Source organism: Nycticebus coucang, chromosome 18 (genome assembly GCF_027406575.1).
Source record: "Nycticebus coucang isolate mNycCou1 chromosome 18, mNycCou1.pri, whole genome shotgun sequence".
Lineage (NCBI taxonomy): Eukaryota > Metazoa > Chordata > Mammalia > Primates > Lorisidae > Nycticebus > Nycticebus coucang.
The window spans coordinates 61895283-61921736 of NC_069797.1; the positions used below are offsets into that span (position 1 = coordinate 61895283).

General features: G+C 39.6%; 1 protein-coding gene across 4 annotated transcripts in view; it reads right to left on the minus strand.

Moving 5' to 3' along the window:
• Positions 1–26454, minus strand: part of KANSL1 (KAT8 regulatory NSL complex subunit 1) — a 212374-nt gene that overhangs the window by 147310 nt on the left and 38610 nt on the right. For all 4 annotated transcript variants that reach the window (XM_053567824.1, XM_053567822.1, XM_053567823.1 and 1 more), the window contains one exon: positions 18220–19591. In XM_053567824.1, the coding sequence (XP_053423799.1) occupies positions 18220–19508 (1289 nt within the window). In that variant the 5' untranslated portion in view covers positions 19509–19591. The remainder of the gene's footprint in view (positions 1–18219; positions 19592–26454) is intronic.

Below are 26454 nucleotides of genomic sequence, written 5' to 3' on the forward strand. Positions count from 1 at the left end.
AATTTATATGGAAAAAAAAGGAACACAAGTAGTACCCTCATATACATGTATACACACATATACACACACACACTATTACATAGTGTGTAAAAATCACTACAGCATTTAAAGCTTTAGTAATTCAAACAGTTTGATATTGATGCAAAAACTGGCAATGGATCAATGAAACAAATATGCAAACACAGTAACAAACATGTATGTGGATTTAGTTTACAATAAAAATGTCATTTCTAATCCCTGTTAACTGTAGAAAAAGAATGGTCTACTCAATATATTATTTGAGAACAACTGTTTATCCTTTGGGGAGAAAATAAAGTTAAAATCTTACTTCAAATCATACACAAAAAGCTTAAAAGAGCAAAACATAAAAATTTAACATAGTCGCCTCTCTTAGTTAGGGGTTCTGCACTTCAACCAAAGCCCATTCATTCCAAATAATTTCACCCCTTTACATTCTGTCCACAAACACTGACATCTCTTCTTGCTTCTAGCGAAAGTCTAGGAATTTTCTAGGATCCAAACCTTGTCATGTTGCCAAGTTTCCTACATTGAGTAATCATGGAAAAAGGTTAGATTTGGAGTCAGAACTTTTATTATAACCTTGACTCTTACTCTAATAATCTTTAGCATAGCATAGTCACTGGATCTGTTTCTAGATTTCATCTGTAGAAGAAAAATTTGTATTTCTCTCCAAAGTGATCTATAAAATCCTCTATTTTATCAGTCTTGCATTGAGATCATTCTCTCCGTTACATCCATCACCTAAGTTTAAGACTTTATAGGTAGGCTACCACAACAGCCTCCTTCCTTTCAGTCCTGCCCTGCTCCAAACCATCCCAGAGCCCCCATCCATATAGTCTTCATCAACATCAAATGAAGCTTGAGCTCAGGAGTTTAATCATGCCATTATATGTTAATGATTCCCCCAATATTCCTAGGATAAAATTCAAAGGCATTCAAAACCAATGTGACCCCAACTTGCCCTTCCAACCTCATCTTCCACTTTATTGAACCTTTTATCTTTGGCGGATAGCTCTCTTCACAAATTCCCAATACCTTATCCTCACACTGTGAGCTCCCTGATCCTTGGACCTAAAACATCCCACTTCCCTTTAGACATACCCAAGTGTCATCCATAATCCTAATTCATCTCTTTTCAGGTCTTCTGATTGCCTTAGCCTATAATGAACACCCCTTCATCTTAAGATATCAACATTTAATAATTGTACCATGCATGTATCTATGACTGAGGATACAATACCTTATTCTAATGCTTCCTTTTCTACTTGAATCTCAGGGGAAAATCAGTCACATAAATTACTCCTTAAAGACAAAAACTGAGGGTAGAGCAAGATGGCAGACCAGAAGGATCTTTCAGCTGATCTTTCCTATAATGACTGGGAAAAAAGAAAGAACCCAACCATACTTGGCACAAGGATCTTACCCAGGGTCATAGCTCAGGGAGCACAGCAAGGTGGTGAGCTGGATATGATCTGGAGCGGTGGAAATCTGATGAATTAGGCAAGTGACGGCTACTGGCTGGGATCGGCTGGCTGCCCTCCAGGACTGGGAAGAAGCCTTTCCAGAGTTTTCAGTTGTTGGAGGAAGCTACGCATTGAGTGGAAAGCTTGGAAGAGTGGGCAAATGCAAACAGTATACAACAACCAGATCTGGACTTGCCATTAGTCTAGTGACTGGTGAGGTAGCCATACTGAGAAGGTCTTGGTGGCCAGCAGGCTGCCATTGTGGGAAGGTCGGGAGAAGGTCTTAGCAGGAGGTAAAACATGGCCCTCTAATTCCACCTGCTGGGATCAGAACTCCACCCTTGGGACAGGTTGAGGGACTCTCACACCCCACAGGAAGTGGAGTCAGGGGGCATTGTGAGACCTGCCCCTGGAGGATTCTTGTGAGCATTAAAATCTCAACCCAACAGGGTATGAATGCTGAGGAAACAATCAGGCGATCACCAAAAGCAACTAAGTGTGAAATAAGGACCATAGAGGTTGCTGGCTGTGCTGTCTCCTAAAACAAACCATAGCACCACCTGGTGTCCCAGTGACACACTGACAGTCATCAACAGCAAGGACTTCCCTTTAACACAAAAGAAGCAATGAGAAGTAAAAAGGAGAATAAGGAAATGAATAAAAAGAAAGTACATAAGGAGGAACCAATAGAAAAATTCAGGCAACGTAAGAAACCAAAACAGAGGAACTTCCCCAAGGGACCATGAGGCAGCTACTACAGAAGATTCCACCTATAAAGAATTAATGTACTTGGGCAGCGCCTGTGGCTCAGTGAGTAGGGCATCGGCCCCATATACTGAGGGTGGCGGGTTCAAACTCAGCCCCAGCTGAACGGCAACAACAACAACAAAAAAGAATTAATGTACTTGAAAGAAAGGGAATTTAAAATATGGATGATAAAGACAATAAAAAGAATGGATGAGAAAAAGGAAAGACAAAACCAAAAGTCAGACACCATATCAACAGAAGCAAAAACAAAGACCATATGATCCTTTCACAATACATGCAGAAAAAGCATTTGATAAAATTCAGTATCCTTTTCTAATTAGAACTCTGAAGAAAATAGGTACAATTGGCACATTTCTTAAACTGATTGAAGCTATTCATGACAAACTCACAGCTAATATTATACTGGAGTAAAACTGAAAGCTTTTCCACTTAGAACTGGAACCAGACAAGGCTGTCCCTTATCACCACTACTAGTCAACATAGTTCTGGAAGTTCTAGCTAATACGGTCAGTCAAGAAAAGGAAATAAAGGGCATTCAAATGGGGGGCAGAGGAGGTCAAACTATCACTCTTTGGCAACGATATGATCTTATACTTAGAGAACCCCAAAGACACACAAGACTACTGGAAGTCATCAAAAAATAGTAATGTCTCAGGATATAAAAGCAGTGTCCACAAATCAGTAGCCTTTGTAAATGCCAACAATCACTAAGATGAGAACCTAATCAAAGACACAATTCCTTTCATAGTAGCTTCCAAAAAAATGAAGTATCTAGGAATATACACAACAAAAGAGGTGAAGGACCTCTACAAAGAAAATTAAGAAACCCTAAGAAAAGAAACAGCAAAGATATTAACAAATGAAAGAACATACAGGGCTCATGGCTGGGAATAATCAACATTGTGAAAATGTCTATACTTCCGGCTGGGCACCTGTGGCTCAAGTGGCTAAGGCGCCAGCCACATACACCTGAACTGGCGGGTTCGAATCTAGCCCAGGCCCGCCAAACAACAATGCCGGCTGCAACCAAAAAATAGCCGGGCGTTGTGGCGGGCACCTGTAGTCCCAGCTACTTGGGAGGCAGAGGCAGGAGAATCGCTTGAGCCCAGGAGTTGGAAGTTGCTGTGAGCTGTGATGCCACGCATTCTACCCAGGGCAATACTTAAAAAAAAAATAAAAGTCTATACTTCCCAATGCAATCTACAGATTCAATGCCATCCCCATTAAAATACTAACATCATACTTCCAAGATTTGGAAAAAAATAATTCTTCATTTTGTATGGAACCAGAAAAAAAGCCATATAGCCAAGGCAATACTCAGCAATAAAAACAAAGCCAGGGCATTATCCTACCACATTTTAGGCTGTACTATAAGGCCATAGGGATCAATAGTATGGGTACTGGCACAAAAATGGAGACACAGACATCTGGAACTAGACAGAAAACCATGAAACGAAACTAACATCTTACAGCAACTAATCTTTGATAAACCAAATAAGAACATACACTGGAAGAAAGAATCCCTATTTAATGGTGCTGGGAGAAATGCATAACCACATGTAAAAGACTGAAACTGGACCTTTTCTCCATTCACTAAAATTGATTCAAGATGGACAAAAGATCTGAATCTAAGGCATGAAACAATAAAAATCCTTAAGGAAAGTGTGGGAAAAACACTTAAAGTTATTGGACTGGGGAATGACTTTATGAAGAAGACTTCAGAGGCAACTTCAACAACAAAAGAAACAGGGTGGCACCTGTGGCTCAAAGGAGTAGGGCGCCAGCCCCATATGCCGGAGGTGGCAGGTTCAAACCCAGCCCCAGCCAAAGAACTGCAAAAAATAAATAAATAAAAATAACTTAATTAGGCGGCGCCTGTGGCTCAGGGAGTAGGGCACCGGCCCCATATGCCGAGGGTGGCGGGTTCGGACCCAGCCCCAGCCAAACTGCAACAGAAAAATAGCTGGGAGTTGTGGCGGGCGCCTGTAGTCCCAGCTGCTTGGGAGGCTGAGGCAAGAGAATCGCGTAAGCCCAAGAGTTAGAGGTTGCTGTGAGCCGTGTGACACCACGGCACTCTACCGAGGGCGGTACAATGAGACTCTGTCTCTACAAAAAAATAATAATAATAATAACTTAATTAAATTGAATAGCTTCTTTTAGAAGACAACAACCAAAGCAAATAGACAACCATTAGAATGGGAAAGATATTTGCATGTTATGAATCGGACAAAAGCTTGATAACTAGGATCTATAGAGAACTCAAATTTATCGACATTTAAAAAGCCAACAATCCCTTGTATCAATGGGCAATAGAGATAAATAGAACCTTCTCTAAAGAAGATAGACCAAAGGCTTAACACAAACATATGAAAAATGCCCATTGTCCCTAATTATCAGAGAAATGCAAATCAAAACCACCCCACTATATCACCAAGAATGGCCCACATCACAAAATCTCAAAGTGCAGATGCTGGAGTGGATGTGGAAAAGGGAACACTTTTATACTGCTAGTGGGACTGCAAACTAATACAACCTTTTTGGAAGTAAGTATGGAGAATCTCAAAGAGCTCAAATTAGACCCGCCATTTGATCCTGCAATCCCATTACTGGGCATCTATCCAGAAGAAAAAAAATCATTTTATCATAAGGACATTTGTACTAGACTGTTTATTGCAGCTCAATTTACAATTGCCAAACTGTGGAAACAACCTAAATGCCCACCAATCCATGAATGGATTAACAAGCTGTGGTGTATGTATACCATGGAATACTAGATAGCCACTAAAAAAGATAGAGACTTTATATCTTTTGTATTAACCTGGATGGAGTTAAAACACATTCTTCTTAATAAAGCATCACAAGAATGGAGAAGCAAGAATCCAATGTACTCACTTCTGATATGAGGACAACTGAAGACCTAATTAGTATATGGTGGGGGTTGGGGATTACAGTGTGTGACACACCTCTTAGAGGTGGGACACCATTGTAAGAGGGACTTTAACAAATGCAATCGGTGTAACCTGGTTCTCTGTACCCTCGATGACTCCTCAACAATTAAAAAAAGGGGACAGAAACTATGTTCTCAATTCTTAAATGTTATCATCACCCTCTATTTAACCAGAAGTGTTTCCTTGCCATATGGAAGGCAAGATTAATCTGGGTGCTAAGCCAGGGGCAGTGGCTCAGGCCTGCAATCCTAGCACTCTGGGAGGCTGAGGTGGGTAGATTGCTTGTGCTCACAAGTTCAGAAACAGCCTAAGCAAGAACAAGACCCTGTCTCTACTAAAAATAGAAAAATTGAGGCAAGAGGATTGCTTGAGTCCAAGAGTTGGAGCTTGCTGTGAGCAATGATGACACCATGGCACTCTATCCAGGGCAACAGCTTGAGACTCTGTCTCAAAAAATAATAACAATAATAATAATTGGTGATAAATGATCCTGAAAGGCTAGTGTCTCCAAACAATTAGAGCCTTGAAAATGTTTTATGTTTATTTTTTCTTTGCTCAGAAAACTCTGAAATTCCTTTTCCAGAATTGCCACAAGACACTTTTGTCAATCCTCAATAGGTAATACATTTTAATTCCCATTCACATTATCAGCAATAGTAACTACTCTGATCACTGGGTAAGTAAAATGAAAGGAAGAAACATAAGCTATAACTTTTTGAAGGCTGGCTTGCTAGGTACACCCAAAAGCAATTCTGTACCTTATCCTTCCATAAGTTAGCCAATCTTACCATACACAAATGAAATTAAGGATGTTTATCTCTTCTCATAACACTATCAACACTATTTACATTAAACCACTGAAGCTTATATAATCTAATACTGTTTTAGACATTAAAGAAAACAATCACCTCCAGCACCTCATAAAATATAAAAACAAGTATATATGTAAAACCAACTATATATGCATCCTGTCGATGTCTTGCATGTACAAAGTCACCTCTTGACTCTTGGATCTGAGACCTGCTTACTATTAAGTTATCACTTAGAACAAATCAAGAAGTCTCAACTGGGCGAACAATCATCGCACCGAGCAAACTTCCCACAAACACAAAAATTAGCCTTTCTGCTTACACTTCCAAACCAGATTACTTCTGTCAAAGCTTGAATGTATTTACATAAGAGATCAATTTCATACACAGCCAGGTAAAAGCAAAATGAATCTTAAACAAGCTTTATTCTGTTTTCATCTTACAAAGGTAAGACTGGCCTGAACTCTCAAGCCTTGTTAACAAGGATCTTGCAAAATTCACCATGCATAGGGTGTGTCCAAAGAATACTTGCTGGAAAAATCTGCTGGGAGAGTGCCAGATTAAAAAGAAAAACATTTTCACCCAGCTGGAAATCTAAAGAGTGGTTGCAACAACTCAGCTGAAAACTCTTAAGTCTGAAGAAAATTTTAGACAACCCAAGATCTTTTGCTTCTGAAAATAAATTCTAAGAAATCCAACTGAATGATTCAATGAAGTATTCAACTATGCTAACTTCATACATCTAAAGAGCAATAAATAAAACTCTGTCTTTGATATCTGACAGTGTCAAAAGGCATTAAGTACCTTACTTGTTCTATTTAAATTAACTTTAATCTGTAAGTTTTAAAATCAGCTATTTCTGGGAAGAATAAAAGAATTTCATCCTGCTTTAAAACAAACAGTAAAAAACTTGATTCTTCATTTTCCCTTTTTTGAGGGGGAAGAAGATACTGTTTTTCACGAGGGAGATTCATTTCCAAAGCATAACACTCCAACAACAGCTTTTTAAAGGAAAAGGATACTCATCTGTTAATGGTCTCTGTCTTTCACTTTCTCACTACAATCCCACCCTCCAGGTCCATTCGCAATAGCATAACCTCAGTTTCTTTTCATTACTTTAAGTGGTACACAACAAAAATATAAAAGTTATAACATGCATACACACTGGCCCCCAGTTGCCTCATAAGAAAAGTAATAGGGAAGACTACTGCAGTTTTGCCACTTTTGCCCAGATAGTGGGCTGCGCATCTTAACCAAATATATCCTAAGCCCAGTCTGAAGGCTCTATGGAAATGCAAGCAATGTGAGCTATATGGCAGTTCCTCCCACTGCTCAGCAAACCTAAACAAAGCAGGAAGTGTATCTATGCCTGAAGTAACAATAGCTTTTCCCATCCTAGTCTGGTCATAGTTATAAAACAACAAGCAACATTTTTCAAAATGCTATAATCCAGATTTTTAAAGTGAGGCACTCAAGCCCAAGAGGCCAAATAAAAATTTTCTCTTTTTTAAATTGAGACAGTCTCACTTTGTTGCCCTAGGTAGAGTACTGTGGCATCACAGCTCATAGTAACCTCAAACTCTTGGGTGCAAGTGATTCTCTTGCCTCAGCTTCCCAAGTAGCTGGGACTACAGGAGCCCGCCACAAGGCCCAGGCTATTTTTTGTTTGCTTTTTAGCAGGTCCGGGCTGGGTTCAAACCCACCAGCCCTGGTGCATGGGGCCGGCGCCCTACCCACTGAGCTACAGGCACCATCTAAATTAAAAATTTTCAATGGTTGTCCAGAAATCTTAATAACTATACTGCTGCTCCCTTCTTAGTACTAAACCCACAAATGCTAAGAAAAATAGTAACCTCCAGTTCATCTTCAGGTTTTCTGGTACTTGCCAAATCAGTAAAAAACAAGATACCAAATGTTCATAAACCTCCTACTTAGACACGAAAATTACACAAATTCAGACTAAATAGGTGAAAACCAATTGGGACGGTCATCAATTGTCCTTTCATTCAAGTTCTTATAGTAACTAGATTTACCAGAGGAGCTTTCTTGAGGAAAATACTTCAGTAAACAGTAAGTACATGCTTACAAGTCATACAGTTCCAGCTGAAAGCACAAAGAAAGACTAAAAGGAGAAAGAACATAAAATACTTTCATATCTCAAAAGATTTTTTCCAGCAACTGGGCAAACAGAATTTTTCCACATAAGATACAAATCATCCCTTTAGAATGCCAGAAATGTTCAATTTAGCCATTTGATGAAAAAAAATTATAAAATAGGCCACTTCTCTGGATTATTTATTACAGTAGAGGAAAACTATTTAATCGTCCCATCATCCCTCCTGGTCAATGCCCCTCCCACCAGAATACAGTGCTGTCCCAGAGCTATCTAAAGGAGTTACTGCAAATAGCAAGGCTATGTATGTGTTTTCAGGCTGCTCCATTTCTCAAAATACAATCTTCTTTCCACCTTATCTCAATCAGTTCCAGGAGAAATACAATAGAAATAAATAAGAGGGTGGTACTTATAGCTCAAGCACCTAAGGTGCCAGCCACATATACCAGAGTTGGCAGTTTGAATCCAGCCCAGGCCTGCCAAACAATGACAACTACAACCAAAAATAGCCAGGCCGGCCTGTAGTCCCAGCTACTTGGGAGGCTGAGGCAAGAGAATCACTTAAGCCCAGGGTTTGAGGTTGCTGTGAGCTGTGACACCACAGCACTTTACCCAGGACGATAGCTTAAGGCTCTGTCTCCAAAAACAAAAAATAAAAAGAAAGAACTCATCTTCACCATGACCTCAAGCATTTAATGTAGTTAATGTATCTACAGTCTTGAACCCCAAATGTAAAAGGGGGATATCACCATCATGTGAATGTTCTAATTCTGAAGATTGAACAAAATACCAAAAGTGAATCACTGAACACGCAGAAGGAGTGATCAAAAATCGTTAATTCCAGCTTGGCGCCTGTAGCTCAAGCAGCTAGGGCACCAGCCATATACACTGGAGCTGACGGGTTCAAATCCGGCTCAGGCCCGCGAAACAATGACAACTACAACCAAAAAAAGAGCCGGGGGCCTGTAGTCCCAGCTACTTGGGAAGCTGAGGCAAGAAAATAGCTTAAGCCCAAGAGTTGGAAGTTGCTATGAGCTGTGACGCCACCGCACTCTACCAAGGGTGACAGCTTGAGACTATGTCTCCAAGAAAAAAAAAAAAAGAATCGTGATTCCCTTCTTAAAAAATAACTCCGGCCACTCCCTAGATAATATGTCTACCCCAGGAAAATGTCCCTCCAAACTATCCAAATTCTCCACAAAAGAAATGAGTAATAAGGTATTGCAGGCTTAGTATATATTTGGTTAAGACACCCACCCCATTATATCTCACCTCGAAATATGTATTACCAAATTAATATGTTCAATATAAAGTTAAATGCCATAATGTACATATTTGGTACATCTTTTTTCATCAACCACATCTGAAAGACAATTTGATTTGTTTCCACTAATAAAGCTAGTGTTTATGCCCAGGTGGTGTGTAAAGATTAATACTTTCATCTCTTATTAGCCGTGAGACATTAAGTTACTTAAACTTTTCATTTCTCAGTCTGAGTCTGTAAAATTATCTACCTCATTGTAATGTTGCAAAGATTACATCAATTCGTGAACAGCAATTATAACACTGCCTAGTCCTACAGCTAAAACAGAAAATTTCAACAAATACATGTTTTTATTATTTCCTTATCAACATGTCTTAACTCTGTTGTCTGACTAGGCAGAGTTGGTTAAAAATGTTGTTCCTTTAGCTCACTCAAATCAGTTCAGTCAAAATCCTCCTGGGGCTCTGCAGTCTCCCAGGTTTCAGTCTAATTTAGTCTCAAAGGTCCCTAAACTCTGCCACCTTCAGTTTCTATTTTCCCAGGATGCATCTTTCAGTACCAGAAGAACAAACAGGACACAGTGATCAAAGGGAAAGCAAGAAAACGGTCACTGTATATGCAACATTCAATTCCCTGGCACATGCTCTCGTTCAATTAGACAAAAGAAAAACAACTTTAAAGAAAATAATTTCATTTTTATTTTTTTGAAGAGAGTCTCACTTTGTCACCCTGGGTAGAATGCCATGGCGTCACAGCTCACAGCCTTAAACTCTTGGGCTTAAGTGATCTTGCCTCAGCCTCCCAAGTAGGTGGGACTGTAGACATCCACCACAATGCCCAGCTTTTTTTTTAAGGTCTCAATTCTGGCTCTGGCTTAGGCTAGTCTCCAACTCAAGAGCTCAGGCAATCCACCTGCCTCTGCCTCCCAGAGTGCTAGGATTACAAGCATGAGCCACTGGGCCCAGACCTAAAGAAAAAAAAAATTTTTTTTGGAGACAGAATGTCAGTATGTCACCCTCAGTAGAGTACTGTAGCATCACAGTTCACAGCAACCTCCAGCAGTGAGGTTGCCTCAGCTTCCCAAGTAGCTGGGGCTACAAGCATAAAGAAAATAATTTTAAAATGAAATGGTGACACTTCTCCCTGGATGCCATTCCCCAATCTCTCCAGTTCCCCCTAAAATAATTTTCTCCAGAAGTCTTACCTGGGTTCTGAAAATAATCTATACAATCCCTACGATGCTACTAAAGATGTTGCCAGAGCATCCCAAAACACTTACATAATTTAACAGAAACTTTTCAGTATATTGTATGAGGAAGAGGCTCTCCAGATACTTTGATCAAACTTAAACTCATTTCAAAGCAACTGTTTACCACCTTGGTGCAAAAAACACCTTTCCTCATAATCATACAAAACAAAATCAAACAGGGTAAAGTTATCACAAAGCCTAATTGAGGGAATCAAAATTAGTAAGATTTATTCTATGTTTGTCATATACTGAGCCCCTTGCCATTAAATTTATAGAAACCCACCTACTTTCTTTACATAATATATATGAGCATAATTCCCCATATACACAATGAGAAACAGGGAAAAGACAACGCCAGGGTAGACACGAAGAGTATGAATTTAGGCACGAATTTCTGCCCAGGTGACAAGATAATCCAGTTTATTTTGGTCCATATTCAGGGTGAAGATGGGGAAAGTAATGAAAGTACTATTCATCTGTACTAGAACATGGCCCCAAGCTTTCTTCTAGTTAAAACTATTTGTTTCATTATGCTGATAGAAACTAACAGAATACTCTGCAAAGGACACTGAAACCTCTAGGTAGGTATACCCAAAAGAGGAAAATACTGAAATGAAAATGAATGGATGTCATATGCAACAACTTTCCCGCATCTATTACTTCTCCATCTCAACTGATGCAACCAATCTAGTTATCCTGCCAAAAATCCAAGAATCATCCATGACACCTCTTCCCTTTTTCTCACATATCCAATCAATCACATTCCTTGTCATCCCTACTTCCAATAATCAATTCTCTTACTCTTCCTTCAGAAAGGCTGAGTCTACCATTCTCCCTTACCTTATCTGACTTATTGCAAGCAAGAGGCTAATTAGCCTGAATACACCTCCACCCCCACTTCTCCAGCCAATAAGGACCTTTAAAACACACACACAAACACCCACACACACACCTATAATCCCAGCACTTCCCGACAGCAACGCAGAAAGATTGCTTGAGCCCAGGAGTTCAAGACCAGTAGGTGACATTACAAAACCCTATCTATACTAACTTTAAAAACTTTTAAAAACTCTTAGCTATCCTTCAAGATTCATTCCTAATATCCTTTCTTTCCAATCTCATCAACCAAGTGTGATTCTCTTCCTATTTCATTTGTATCACCCATAATTTACCTTATTCTACTAGTATAAGTATTCAAGCTTGTCTTACTACATTCTTTACTCTGGTCAAAACTAGAAACTTGAGAATAGAGACTTAGTTTGTTCATTTATGGCATGTCTTGTGTCTTACACATTTCTTCGTTCAGTATTTATTATATGACCATTTTAACACTACCGTAAGAGTACGTTTGACTTCAGAAAATAAAAATAACTGTCATTAAGTGGCAGAAAAATATTTTTTATCAACTAGATCTGCAGCAAATTGATCAACCTCAAACTCCTACTGCCTAAATTCCTTCCTTCAGAACCCCACAACAAGCACTAAGAATTAATTTTCACTACCTACATATCTTCAAGAAAAAAAGGGAATGAGGGAATAAAAGCAGGAAAAAATTCAAGTTCCTATTTCTGCCCCTGGATGTCATGTGCAGATCAGCAGAAAAGCAAGGGGCATGAAATCAAAGATGCTAAGCAAATGAAAACTTACATACCTCTGAAATAAAATCTGTAAGAACACAGCGAAATTATTTCCACATTTATATCCCATACACCCAGAAATATAAATCACTTGAAGGAGTTATGAAAAAAAAAAAGATGTTAAGGCATTAAAACGATCAAAGCTCTCAGTCACAAGTCAAGAAAGTTTCTTGTTGGGCAGCGCCTGTGGCTCAGTCAGTAAGGTGCCGGCCCCATAAAACGAGGGTGGCGGGTTCAAACGCGGCCCCGGCTGAACTGCAACCAAAAAATAGCCGGGCGTTGTGGCAGGTGCCTGTAGTCCCAGCTACTCGGGAGGCTGAGGCAAGAGAATCGCTTAAACCCAGGAGTTGGAGGTTGCTGTGAGCTGTATGATGCCATGGCACTCTACCAAGGGCCATAAAGTGAAACTCTGTCTCTACAAAAAAAAAAGTTTCTTGTTGGCTGGGTGCACTGGCTCACTCCTGTAATCCTAGCACTCCGAGGCCGAGATGGGTGGAATGCTTGAGCTCAGGAGTTCGAAACCAACCTGAGCAAGAGTGAGACCCCATCACTAAAAATAGCTGGGTCTTGTGGTAAGCACCTCTAGTCCAAGCTGCTTGAGAGACTGAGACAAGAGAACGGCTTGACTGAGCCCAAGAGTTTAAGGTTGTTGCGAGCTATGACTCCATGGCACTATACTGAGGGCAACAAAATGAGACTTAAAAAATTCTTGCTTTGAATTATACCTTACTAGGATCTTTGCCTCAGCTTCCCCAAATGCAAAAAAAATGGTGATAACAAGAGGTCCATCAGGGCGGCGCCTATGGCTCAAAGGAGTAGGGCACCGGCCCCGTATGCTGGAGGTGGCGGGTTCAAACCCAGCCCCGGCCAAAAAACTGCAAAAAAAAACAACAAAAGAGTTCCATCAATGTTATAATACAGATAATGCAGTAGAACCGCCATCGTTGACCACCTGTTTAAGCTGACCTAACTTTAATAGACTGGACATGCATCACATGTACTATCAATACAGTAACATAGGTCCTTATGTTAACCACCTCCATATGTTGACCAATTTGTTATAGTCCCTTGGGTGGTCAACTTACAGAGGTTCTACTGTATTTAAAGATAAACAGTCACATTTCAAAGTAGTTTGAGCCCTAAAGATCATTCTAATTTTATTAGTTAAATTCCCTAATTTTATTTAGAGAAGTCGTAACAAAACTAGTGCTACAGCCAATTTCTAGCAGAAAAGAGTCAAGTCTGCTGCCTAATGTTCCTCCGAACCCATCATTCTGTAAAAGGATAAGGAGTAGGAAAATGATAAATAAGTAAGACACGTTGGCAACATTATCTGTGTACTGTGTACACTTAATAAAATCCAAGTAGGAGCTGCAATAAAGAGAGCATTCCAGAATACCTAAAAACGAAAGCCCACACTAGTGATTCACTATACTAGTTCTAAGATCTATATTACAACTCCAGGAGGGTAAAATTCTCCAGAAGTCAAGTCACTACAATCAAGATCACTCAAAATTCAGTAAAAGCTTTAGTGTCACTGAACTGAGCATCTACAGTTTATTTTTACCCCATCCTGGTGTAAAACAGACTTCAAGAAGCTATTAGACAAATAAAACACAAGTCAGCATAAATAAAAGCAGAAATAAGGTTATGAAAATACGGTAAAACATAGAGAAATAAAATGAAGCTAGGACCGAGGTTTTTATAAAGTACACCCAACAAACCAGCAAGCTTAGCTCCAAACTTCCAAAAGCCAATAGGATAACAAAAACCTAGTGAATATAAATTATAGCACCCAGAATAAAAACAGACTAAAAGCTTAAACAAAAATAAATTCTTGGTTGTACAACTTCCCTAGGGTCCTTATAAAGAAGGGATTGTGTAATACAAAGAAATTCAACAATATTTTAGTCACAATTAAATGTTTTATTTTTTATTTTTTTATTTTTTTTTGTAGAGACAGAGTCTCACTGTACCGCCCTCGGGTAGAGTGCCGTGGCGTCACATGGCTCACAGCAACCTCTAACTCTTGGGCTTACGCGATTCTCTTGCCTCAGCCTCCCGAGCAGCTGGGACTACAGGCGCCCGCCACAACGCCCGGCTGTTTTTTTTTTGTAGAGACAGAGTCTCACTGTACCGCCCTCGGGTAGAGTGCCGTGGCGTCACACGGCTCACAGCAACCTCTTAACTCTTGGGCTTACGCGATTCTCTTGCCTCAGCCTCCCGAGCAGCTGGGACTACAGGCGCCCGCCACAACGCCCGGCTATTTTTTGGTTGCAGTTTGGCCGGGGCTGGGTTTGAACCCGCCACCCTCGGCATATGGGGCTGGCGCCCTACTCACTGAGCCACAGGCGCCACCCACGCCCGGCTGTTTTTTGTTGCAGTTTGGCCGGGGCTGGGTTTGAACCCGCCACCCTCGGCATATGGGGCCGGCGCCCTACTCACTGATCCACAGGCGCCGCCCTCCAATTAAATGTTTTATGAGATTATTTTTATATTGACCCTCAAGCCTATAGTAACAGTTTATAGGGAAGAAGCAAAAAACAAGAAAATCTTAGGAGAGGGAGGTCTACAAAATGTGGTCCAAGTACCCAGAACACTGCTGACTTAAGAGGACATTTTAAGAAAGCATCTGGAAAAATTATTATTTTAACAGCAAGAACTCTCTAAAGTTTATAAGCACAAGACCCACAAGATGAAAACCAAATTTAGCAAAGTAAGAAGTAGGCCCAGGAATTCATCACAAAATAGCAAAGGGAAAAAAATTCTAAAGGAATATAAAAAATACAGTGAGGAAGAGAGAGTGAGCACTCAACAAGTATTATGTATTACACACATATGGGACGATTAAATGCTTTATTTCTACATCTACAATTAAGAAGTAAATATTAAGGTATTTATTAAAACATACAGCTTCCTTCTTTGTCCCATTATCAAGGAAATAACGTTTAAATTCCCACACCTTCCTCAGTAATGTTACTAAACAATGATATTAGTCATCAAATGAAAAATAAGATAGTGCAGAATTTTCAGACATTTTATGTTCACTATACCAAGACAAGAAGATACATGAAACATTTTAGGGAGATTTCCCCAGATCTTAAAACAAAAAGGTGTAAGACAATCAGTCAACCAACAAAATTAAATTGGTAACCAAAGTAAAGATCTTCACAAACACGTTTCATTTACCAATACATAGTTTGCTGCCAAGCCTAATACAATGATAAACGTACAATTTGCCAAAAATTCAACAACATATAAAAATCACCCATTCTGCTATAGGTAGCAAGTGTCAAGGAATTACAATGGATCAATGTTTTTCCTCTCAGAGGTAATAAGAAAAATCACAGTTGAATTCTTAGTGAAGGGCTTGTAATTTTCACAGAATCCTCCCTTGTTATTTAAGCCTCATCATTTAAAGAGAACTCATTTCAACTGTCTCCTCTACTAAATACTTTCAACATGGCTGCCCAGACAAAAATCTAGCCTATTCTGGCAAAGGAATGAAATGTAGACAGGCTACTAGAAGAGGGGGTAAAAGTTGAAATTCAGCAGCTGAGTTCCTGAGGAATTAACTTCTCATTCTAGGACTCATTTCTCAGCATCCAAATACCAACTTTTTCTTCTTCCTCCTTTTTAATTAAAGCAATACCTCCAACTCTACTCTCATTGTCTAACTGCTAAAAACCATTAAAATACTAAGAAGATCAACAAAGGGCTAATTAAATATCAGCTTTAAGAGTCAATGTGGTAAAAATAAAAAAAATTTTTAAAAAGTCAATGTGGTGATCTTGTCCAGTAAGATTGTGCTTTATTAGTGGCTTTTGTGAAAATACAATTATAATATGCAAAAAGGATATTTACTTGACAGTACTTTCAGTGCCCAAATTTTCCTTACTTTAGCATGGAAATTCAAATGTTTTTAAGCATTATTTAATTTGGTTAATTTCAAGGGGATTCAACAGATCTCAAAAAGTTCCCTAAAATGCTTGGTCTTTCTTTATACTTCACACTCTTCCAATCAACAAATCATTACATAAGAAGAATGTTCAGAACTAAACAGTGAGTGAATGGGGCTACCAAGAGGTGTTTTTCCAAGTCACTAAATTATATTATAAAATAAAATAGGCTGTCTCTTAGGTATTTTGATTTCCTAACAGTTACCCACAACATACATTGCCAAAACTAAGCAATGTTTTCAATGCAACATATCCTGAAAATAATAAGCTTATATATTCAAAGTCCCTTTTTGTTAAACACATAAGTAAATGCAACTTAAAATGCTTCAAATATAGTGTTTATTCTATTTTTAAGGACAAAGTGCTTAATGGTAATCAAGATATTCTTTAGCAGTCGTTTATACAGCAATCAGTGAGGATAAATGCCACAAATATTGCCAAACTGGTTTAATATACTAATCCATCTGAAAAGTTGTGTTACAGTAGCAGCAAACCTCTGAAATATATTTGTTTTAAATCTGAATATAGTAGTGGACTCTTGAATACACTGAACTAACAAATGGTAATGGAACTAGATCTACTAGGAAGAAATTCAGCAAGAATTATCTAGATGTTTTTCCCCAAAATAGAAACATAAAACAAAGATTCATTTCAGATACACAATGTTATACATGTGAATACTAAACAAAAATGAGAAAACAAGAAATTTACTGCTTAAAAGCACAGCTTTCTCAACAACCAAGCTCTACAGTGAAAAATCTTAGGAAAGGAAAAACCAAATCTTCCAACACAGTCACCCATTTCAGCCATTTCCAGTAATCCAACCTTTACATCATCTCTACCAAAAAACGCCCTGCCCCTTTTCTACTCATGCTCATGTCTCACAATTCTAATACTTTTAAGTAGATAAATGCATATTTAAGTATACTATGTTACAGTACTTCATTATTTAAGTACATTAATGCAGGAAGAAAGAACAAGAGTGAATGTAATGTCTCCATATGTTACTTAGGAGGGCAAAACTTACATAGAATTCTCAAACCAACAGATTTAGAAAAACCAGGAAGAATTCATCCCAAATGTGTCCATACATTTAACTTAGCTGAGAGAAAATAAAATTAAAATCTGATAAAGATGAGCTCTTTTTGTTGTTTGTTTGTTTTTTTTTTTTGGCCTGGGCTAGGTTTGAACCCACACCTCCGGTATATGGGGCCGGCGCCCTACTCCTTCAGCCACAGGCACCGCCCAAAGATTCTCTTTTAAGAAGAGAATGAAGTTGTGAAAATAGATTGTGCTTGTGGAGGCAATGTGTAAAATATTCTGATATGTTTTCTAATTGTTAGTCCTTAAAATGTAAGAAAATCACAAGTGTTAAAACTGAAGACTGGGTATGCGGAGAGCATACCCAGTTCAATTTAAAGTTCAATTTAACCCTTTGACTGCTGAGAGCTCAGAAAGCAAAGTGTCTATAGAAAGTGCCTAAGAAACATAGTTCACACTGAACTAACATCTTGTTTGAATGCCTATAGGCATTTTCTCAAATGTCAAAAGGCTTTTAAGCAACTATAAATTCTAGTAAAGTTAACTAGGTCAACTAAACACTTGTCCCACTTAACTGGCAACAACAAAATCTGAACAGTTAATCCATTAAAACTTACCAAGATGTCCTATACACAGGTTCAAAAGAAATCTATTCACTCTAAAAGAAGTACTGGCGTAATTCTACAAACAGAATGTCTTCTAGTTTTTTTTTTAAGTCTTCCAAGAAAAATTAGCACCTTTTAGTTTAGAGCAACAGTACAGCAGAAATACCTTCATCATTTTCACTAGCAGGTATATGTACTCATCTACCTAAAACTGGGAAAAAGTCAAATGGAACCTAGACACCTAAGTACAAAGAGTCATATTCTCTCCATAATAGGCATTCACTAAGTCTTTTCTTGTGCCACCGTTTCTCAAGAATGACATTATGCATGGGTTCTACTTACAGGGGTACATGACGCTGTTCAGGATCAGCTCTGGTCAGTTCTTCCTCTTCAATATCAGACTCTCCTCCTGAACTACTGTCTGTGACATCAGAATCAAATGCTTGTTCACTGCACCTCAAGTTGGCTATGCCACTAGCTGTAAATCTCTCCAATTCCTCTGAAATCGAATCACTTTTCAGGAAGTTGCTAAGTCCCTCTGAAGTGGTGGTCTCACTGGCAGCTTTTCTCAAGGCAGCCTCAGCCTTCCGAGTCAGCATCAATTGGCTCCGGGGTCTCAAGGATTCCAAGTTTGGCAGTTTGCTCAAAGTCTTCTCTAAAAATCCACCCAGCTGATGTTGTATGTGCCTCTCCACCTGCTTTGCTTGCACAACCTGTAAGCGCTTCTGTAACCTGCGGGCACGGCTCTCGATGTCTGCCTGTCGCCGCAATAAAGCTGTTATCCTTGTGTCAGAATCTAAAGCACTGAAGAGAATGGAAGACAGGGGAGCCTTTTTACCCTCTAACTTGACACCTCCCAAGTTAGAGCTAGAGTCTGAACCAGGTGATAACCTACTGCTTCCTTGAAGTGCTGGCTGTTCCATGGAATTGACAGAAGATTTGTCTGCAGTGCTATTATTGCTATATATAGTTGTGTGTTCTACATCAAGGCTTCTATGTGGAAGAGTGCAATTGGTCATAACCCCCTTCAAGTCCCCAGAATCAGAAGCTCCCACTTCACCCCCCTGAACAAGAGATGAAGTGAGAGCTCGTTTTCCCCCATTGAGGGAACTGGAATTGTCATGATCAGAATGTGTTGAACTTTTAGTCAATTTCTTAGCCAACCCATTTACAGGTGCTTGTGGCAGAGCTGTCTGACCACTTGTATTCATGTTTCTGAGATTTTCTAAGGAAAACTCCAAAACTGGCTGTCTCCCCAACAGCTCAGCTCGGAGTTCATAGGACTGAGATAAGAGAGGATGAGATTTAAGGACTGTCTGTTTACTGAAGACCCCTTGCAATTTCAAAGACTCCTTTGAGGGAACAGATGTTACATCAGAGCAGAGATAAGTTGCCACCAGTGGTTGCAGTTTTCCCAAGTCTTCCTTGGTAGGATTATTTCGGAAGTCTAGGCTAGGATCCTCTGCAGCAATGGCTTTTCTTTTGGTTCCGTTGGCAGCAATAAGGATGTTGGCGTTGCCGTTATTTTCGGCACTGCCAGGGGACAAGGTGGAGGATGGGGGAGCCAGTTTGAACCGGATGTGGTGTGCTTCAGCTGCTGCGTCAGTGAGAGCGGGCGCCATCGCAGCCATTCAGCACAGAGAGACAGGAAGTCCAGCCTCTCCCGGTGCCGAGGCCAGCTCCACGGCCCCTTACTGCCTCCCCAGAGAACAGACTAGAAAAGAAAGAAGAAAACAATGTTAGAAATACAACCACATTCAAAAAATAACACGTTTTTAACACAAGCACTATGTGAGGTGGCTATCCAAACTCTCCCTTAGGAAGAAAACAAAAACAACAACAAAAAAACACCCTAGACCCATTCTGGAGATCCAAATACCTTTCACCTGGGGGTGGGGGGTGGGAAGGAACCAGCATAATTCCTACACTGAAAGAAAGAATTCCACCCTTTCTTTCCTGTGTTACCACAGATTGAAAGTTTCCAAAAGGAAAACTTTATTCTGAGAGAATAACAGGTTGTTAAACTGAAATCATCTGTATTTAAAAGAACAAACTCTTTAAAACTTGTTCAGAGTAGACTTAAAGCAAATATATCAAATTAATCACTCAATGTAAGAAACTCCCCATGTTCACACAAAAATTTTATGTCACATGTCACAGATCTGTATATTTTTCTGGCCAGGCATCCAGCTGTCATCAGCTTTTCGCTTCTCTACAAGTACACACTGTACTACTCTACAAGGTTAACTGTACCATACCTATAATACCAACTTGCTGCATCAATTTTCTTTTGAATCAGACTGCTTATCAATATCTTCTCTATTAGCTTTCTCTCAGCCTAAGAATTTACTGAAGTATCTTCTGCTCTCAAATTAATTGCCCAACATGTCTTTCCCTTTACCCAAAACTTTTCAAAGAAGTGTTTTAACTAGCTGTCTCTGTACCCTTCCAATCTAGATTTTATTCCCTACTACTCTAGTCAAGGTCACTAGTAATTATCAAATGCAAGTTTCAGTCCCCACTCATTCTGAGTTCTCTGAGGCAACAGATGGCGCTGACCTTGAAATTCTCCTTTCCTGATTGTCCCTGACCGACACTACTATCATCCTGTTCTCCTGGCCCCTTAAATGACACTACTATCATCCTCCTGGCCCCTTAAATGTTGATGCATCCAAGGGCCCTCTTCTCTCAACAACCACTAGTACACTAAAGTCTCCTAACACTTAGAAAACCTTTTTCTGGGCGACACCTGTGGCTCAGTCGGTAAGGTGCCAGCCCCATATACCGAGGGTGGCGGGTTCAAACCCGGACCCGGCCAAACTGCAACAAAAAAATAGCTGGGTGTTGTGGCGGGCGCCTGTAGTCCCAGCTACTTGGGAGGCTGAGGCAAGAGAATCGCTTAAGCCCAGGAGTTGGACGTTGCTGTGAGCTGTGTGATGCCATGGCACTCTACCTAGGGCCATAAAGTGAAACTCTGTCTCTACAAAAAAAAAAAGAAAAAGAAAACCTTTTTCTGAGTTGCATTAATCAACATTTCCACTTTGGTTCCCCAAACCCCTGAACCTTAGAACTATCTTTCTTCTACCAGAACATTTCTCATCCTGTTTCATTATCTTGGGTAATGGCATTGTTTTTATTTAGTAACTAAGCTAATAACCTCCATCTTTTACCTCTGCTTCATCCCCCTTGATCAAATGGTCTAGGAGCAAAGGGAAACTTATGCAAAGAATTAAGCTAGCTCCCAGGTAGTGGGGGAGTGGCAATGGAGGGAGCCAAGCCAGCTGTCCTTAAAAGTGTAATCTCTGTACTTCTGGAGATCTCAAAGGCTATTCAAAGGTCCATGAAATCAAAGGTATTTTCATAGTAATACTAAAATATTATTTGCCCTTTTCACTGGGTTGACAACATTTACAACAAAGGTGAACAAAACTGCTGGTACCTTAGCACAAATCAAGGCAGAGGCAAACAGTACTAACAGTCACTGTTTAAAAAAAAAAAAAGTCAGTTCCACCTAAGATGTTCTCAATGAATAGGTAAAAATTTTATTGAAATCGGACCCTTTAGTACATTTCTTTATAAATTGTGTGAGATGAAAGGGAAAGTACTCAAGGATTCTGGGGCTTCATGAATTCTAAGGAAAAAGGATCTGGGCAACTGAGTTGCAAGTTGAACTAAAAGCTTTTCTCTAGAAACACTATTGGTTGTTTTGTTTTGTTTTTATGAAATACTATTGTTGCTTGGCAGAACAACTGATGGAGAAACTGACTCTTCAGACTCACATGGCTAGCTGTCATTTTAAGGAAAACCATTGTATTTGTTGCCAGTGACATAAATATGAATTTTCAAGCAAAAATTAGTATTCTAAAAAGCCATTTCTGATTAAACAGACTAGTGGTGACAGCAATGTGAATTTTTAATACCATGTATGTAATCTGTCAACATTTGGAAGATCTGCATAACCCACTGAATGACAAAATAACCAATGCATGTTAGAAAATCATGCAGAGGGAAAACCAAATGCAGACCAATAAATTTTAATGTAATGTAATGAAAAGTTAATTGATATGGTTTCAGATTCACATTGCAACCAACCTTATGAAATTACTATGCGTTGAGTTTGGATGTAGTATCAAAGGACAGCCATGCTTATCTGAATAAGCTTATACTTATACTTCACGTCTTTTTCCCCAAATATGTATCTGTTTGAGGCAGAATTTTTTTTTTTTTATCTTGTTCAACTGATCGACCAAAACAGCATGTAACGAGAATGTGTACAGAAGCAAATATGAGAACCCAATTGTTCCCTACTAAGGGTAAAAAGGGGGCCCAGAGACCAAAAAGTTTGTAAAAAAAAAAAAAAAAAAAATCACTGAACTAAAAGCCAGTTCCTCCAAAAGAGGGCAATATCCAATTTGGTCAAACTTTTTATCTTTAGAGCAACACCAGCATAAGGTGGTAGGCCCTACAGTACTACATTAAGCTTCTTTGTAATGTGACAACTCAAATCACTTTATGAAAATTCCCAGCTTGGCACCCATAGCACAGTGGTTAACAGTGCCAGCCACATGCACCAAGGGTGGCAGATTCGAACCCAGCCTGAGCCTGCTAAACAAGGACAACTGCAACAAAAAATAGCTGGGCGTTGTGGCAGGCACCTGTAGTCCCAGCTACTTGGGAGGCTGAGGGAAAAGAATCACTTAAGCCCAAGAGTTTGAGGTTGCCGTGAGCTGTGATGCCATAGCACTCTAACCAAGGGCGACATAGTGAGATGAAAGAAAGAAAATTCTCAACTGAGAGAACATAATTCATAGAAGCACCAATACACATGCAGTCAAATGTGTCTGTTGCTCCATGTTATTATCAAAAGTTTCCTGCTCTGAGTTGCACTTTAATGAACCTTTTATACAAGAACTAGATCTTCAGAGGTTACCAGCCTTTATGGACGTTACGGCACATGGCACTCTGGGTGATAATTGTTCTATGGTCATTTTTCCCATTTCTGATTTTAAATATAATACTAATTTCTAATACAATATAAAGTTGTAACACAAACGAAATTGACAGTTGGACTAATATGTTAAACTATTTGTTCAAAACACAGAGTAGTGGGGTGGTGGCTCACTCATGTAATCCTAGCACTCTGGAAGGTTGATGAGGGTGGACTGCCTGAGTTAGGAGCTCAAGACCACCCTAAACAAGACTGAGACCCCCGTCTCTTCTAAAAACAGAACAACTAGCCAAATGGTATGGCAGGCACCTTAGTCCCAGATACTAGAGAGGCTGAAACAAAGAGGATCGCTTAACCCCAACAGTTTGAGGTTGCTGTAAGTTATTGATGCCATGGCATGCTACCTCAGGGTGACTGAGACTCTGTCTCATAAAAAAAAAAAAAAAAAAACTTTGACTCGTTTTACAATATGCTAAGCATTTTCCCCATTAAAAAAAAAAAATCATGGTCAGAATTTCTCCATCAATTTAATCTCTTCCCCTTTTGAACTAATATCAAGGCATAATAGACAGAAGCAATTCAAGGAGGCATATTATCAGTGCCAGACTGATATAACAAGTGCAAAGAGCAGTTGTATCTTACTGCCCAAAAGCATTACAGTAAGCTGTTAATGTCAGAAAACAGCCTACCCTAGGGACCCAGCCAAAGGCACAGATATTATATAACTTACATAAAACTTATGAAAACTTATCCTCACTCCAGCACACATAAAAAGAGAATCATAATTAGTATCACGCCATAGAAGGTACTTAATAAACTTCCCAAAGTTATGTTAGATTATTCAACTCTTTAAAGTTCAAAACTTCAAGGAAAATATGCTCAAATCCCATCTATTCCAAGACGACTTCTCTGACCACAGACTTCCAAAATATGTCTATGCACTTGACATTAAACCATACATATCTCAAAGGCAAGAGTTTATTTTATTCACACACTCTGCTTGATCTCAATATTAAAACAGGATGCACTCTGCAAAGTGTACTTACTAAAACAATCACCTAAATAAAGGGGATAGGAGGGAGAAGAAAAAGGGACCACTTCTTCAGAAGAAATTCTCATTCCTAACTTCTTCATCTTTAGGTTTCTATACCAAAGAAACAATACTATTCTGACCAAAAAAAAACAAACAAAAAAGATTTAAATCTACATCCCTTTCCCTTTACTTACTTCAAATGCTATGCTGAGTTCAGGCAGGTGGCTCATCCCTGTAATCTCAGCACTTTGGGAGGCAGAGGCAGGAGGATCCCTTGAGTTCAAAAAGTATTTTTTGTTTTAATTTTTGAGAAAGTATTTCAAGCTGTCACCCAGGATAGAGTGCTGTGACATCACAGCTCGCAGCAACCTCAAACTCTTGGGCTTAATTGATTCTCTTGCCTCAGCCTCTCAAGTAGCTGGGACTACAGGCAACTGCCACAACATTCAGCTATTTTTGATTGTAGCTGTCATTATTGTTTGGCAGGCCCACGCTGGATTCGAACCTGCCAGCTCCAGTGTATGTGGCTGGCACCCTAGCCACTGAGCTACAGGCTTCGAGACGAGTTCAAGAGTTTTGAGACCAGCCTGAGAATGGGTGAGACTCTGTCTCTACTATTAAAAAAAAAAAAAAAAAAAAAGTAAAAAAATCAGCTGAGCATTGTGACCACACCTATAGTCCCCAGCTACTCAGGAGGCTGAGGGAGAAGGATCAACTGAACCCAGAAGTTTGAGGTTGCTGTGAGCTAGGCTGCAGCTCCCACACTCTAGCCTGGGGCAACATGGGGCAACAGAGTAAGGCTCTTCTAAAAGAAAGAAAGAAAAGGAAAAAACGAAATGCTATGCTCAGCACTTGGGAGGCCAAGGCAAGTGAACTGTTTGATTTCACAGGTTCAAGACCAGCCTGAGCAAGAGCAAGACCCCCCATCTCTAAAAAATAGCCAAGTGTTGTGATGGGTGCTTGTAGTCCCAGTTACTTGGGAGGCTGAGACAAGAGAATTGCTTAAGCCCAAGAGTTTGAGGTTGCTGTGAGCTGTGACGCCACAGCACTCCACTGAGGGTAACAAAGTGAGACTGTCAAAGGACAGGCCAGGACAGGCAGGAAAAGGAAAAGGAAAAGGAAGGAAGGAAAGAAGGAAGAAAGAAAGGCTATGCTGAGATTTAATGTTAAGCCAAAAGTATTAAAAGGTAAGGGAAGCACTTACTCAAATGATCAGGTCTGGGTTCACATTTGGCTCCATCTCCTGTAAATTACTACTCTGTTCCCTCGTTTCTTCTTCTACAAATAATAAAGCCTACCTCAAAAGTTAGCTGTGATGATTAAATACTTTCAAATACTTAACCTCCTACCTAGCACAAACACCCATTATCATCTGTACATTGTACTATTACAATTTGGAGACAAAAAGCTAACACAGAAGTAAATTTTCTTAACACCTGTTAATGCACAGTGTTACGAAAATTGTCTAAAATGTCATTATACTTAAGAACTCATGTACATAGAAAAATGAAAGCACATACAGGCCAGTGTGGCTCCCACCTGCAATCCTAGCACTCTGGGAGGCCGATGCCGATGCTGGCGGACTGCTTAAGCTCACAAGTTCAAGACTAGCTTGAGCAAGAGGGAGACCTCCATCTCTACTTAAAACAAGAAAACTTGCCAGGCATTGTGGTGGGTGCCGAAATCCCAGCTACTTGGGAGGCTGAGGCAGGAGAATGGCTTGAGCCCAGGACTTTGAGGTGGCTGTGAGACATGATGCCACAGCACTCTACCTAGGATACAAAACTAAGAGTCTGTCTCCAAAAAAAAAAAAAAAGAAAAAGAAAAGAAAGCACATATCAAAATATTGGACAAGACATCTAGTTAACAATTAGCTACAGTTGCCATAAACCACTACCTGAGTTTGAGACTTGTTTTTTTCCTAGTTTCCTTAAATGTATAGATTTACATGTTGTTGCTTACAATATTAAAAACATAAATGCCCAACAATCCGATTAATTTAGGAAGTATCCATATTATGGAATACTATGCAACCATAAAAAGTAGTTTGGCAGAGCTCTATTTATTGACAAGTGCTTGCTTCACTGTTAAATGAAAAAGTGTTACAAAACGTGTGACCTCATTTTGGCTTTAAAAAGTGGTAAGATTTTTGTCTTTTGCGCGGCACCTGTGGCTCAGTCGGTAAGGCGCCGGCCCCATATACCGAGGGTGGCGGGTTCAAGCCCGGCCCCGGCCAAACTGCAACCAAAAAACAGCCGGGCTTTATGGCAGGCGCCTGTAGTCCCAGCTACTCGGGAGGCTGAGGCAAGAGAATCGCTTAAGCCCACGAGTTGGAGGTTGCTGTGAGCTGTGTGAGGCCACAGCACTCTACAAAGGGCCATGAAGTGAGACTCTGTCTCTACGAAAAAAAAAAAATTTTTGTCTTTTAGTTTATGTAACATCTCCACCATAATTATGTATTAACCTGTACAATAAAAAGAAGAGAAGCAGAAAGAAAATGCAATTTCTTTGACAAAAAAAATCCAAGCAAAAAAAAAAAACACCACAGGTAACTTTCTTAAATTTAACATACCAACCAAAATGTTGATTAAAACAA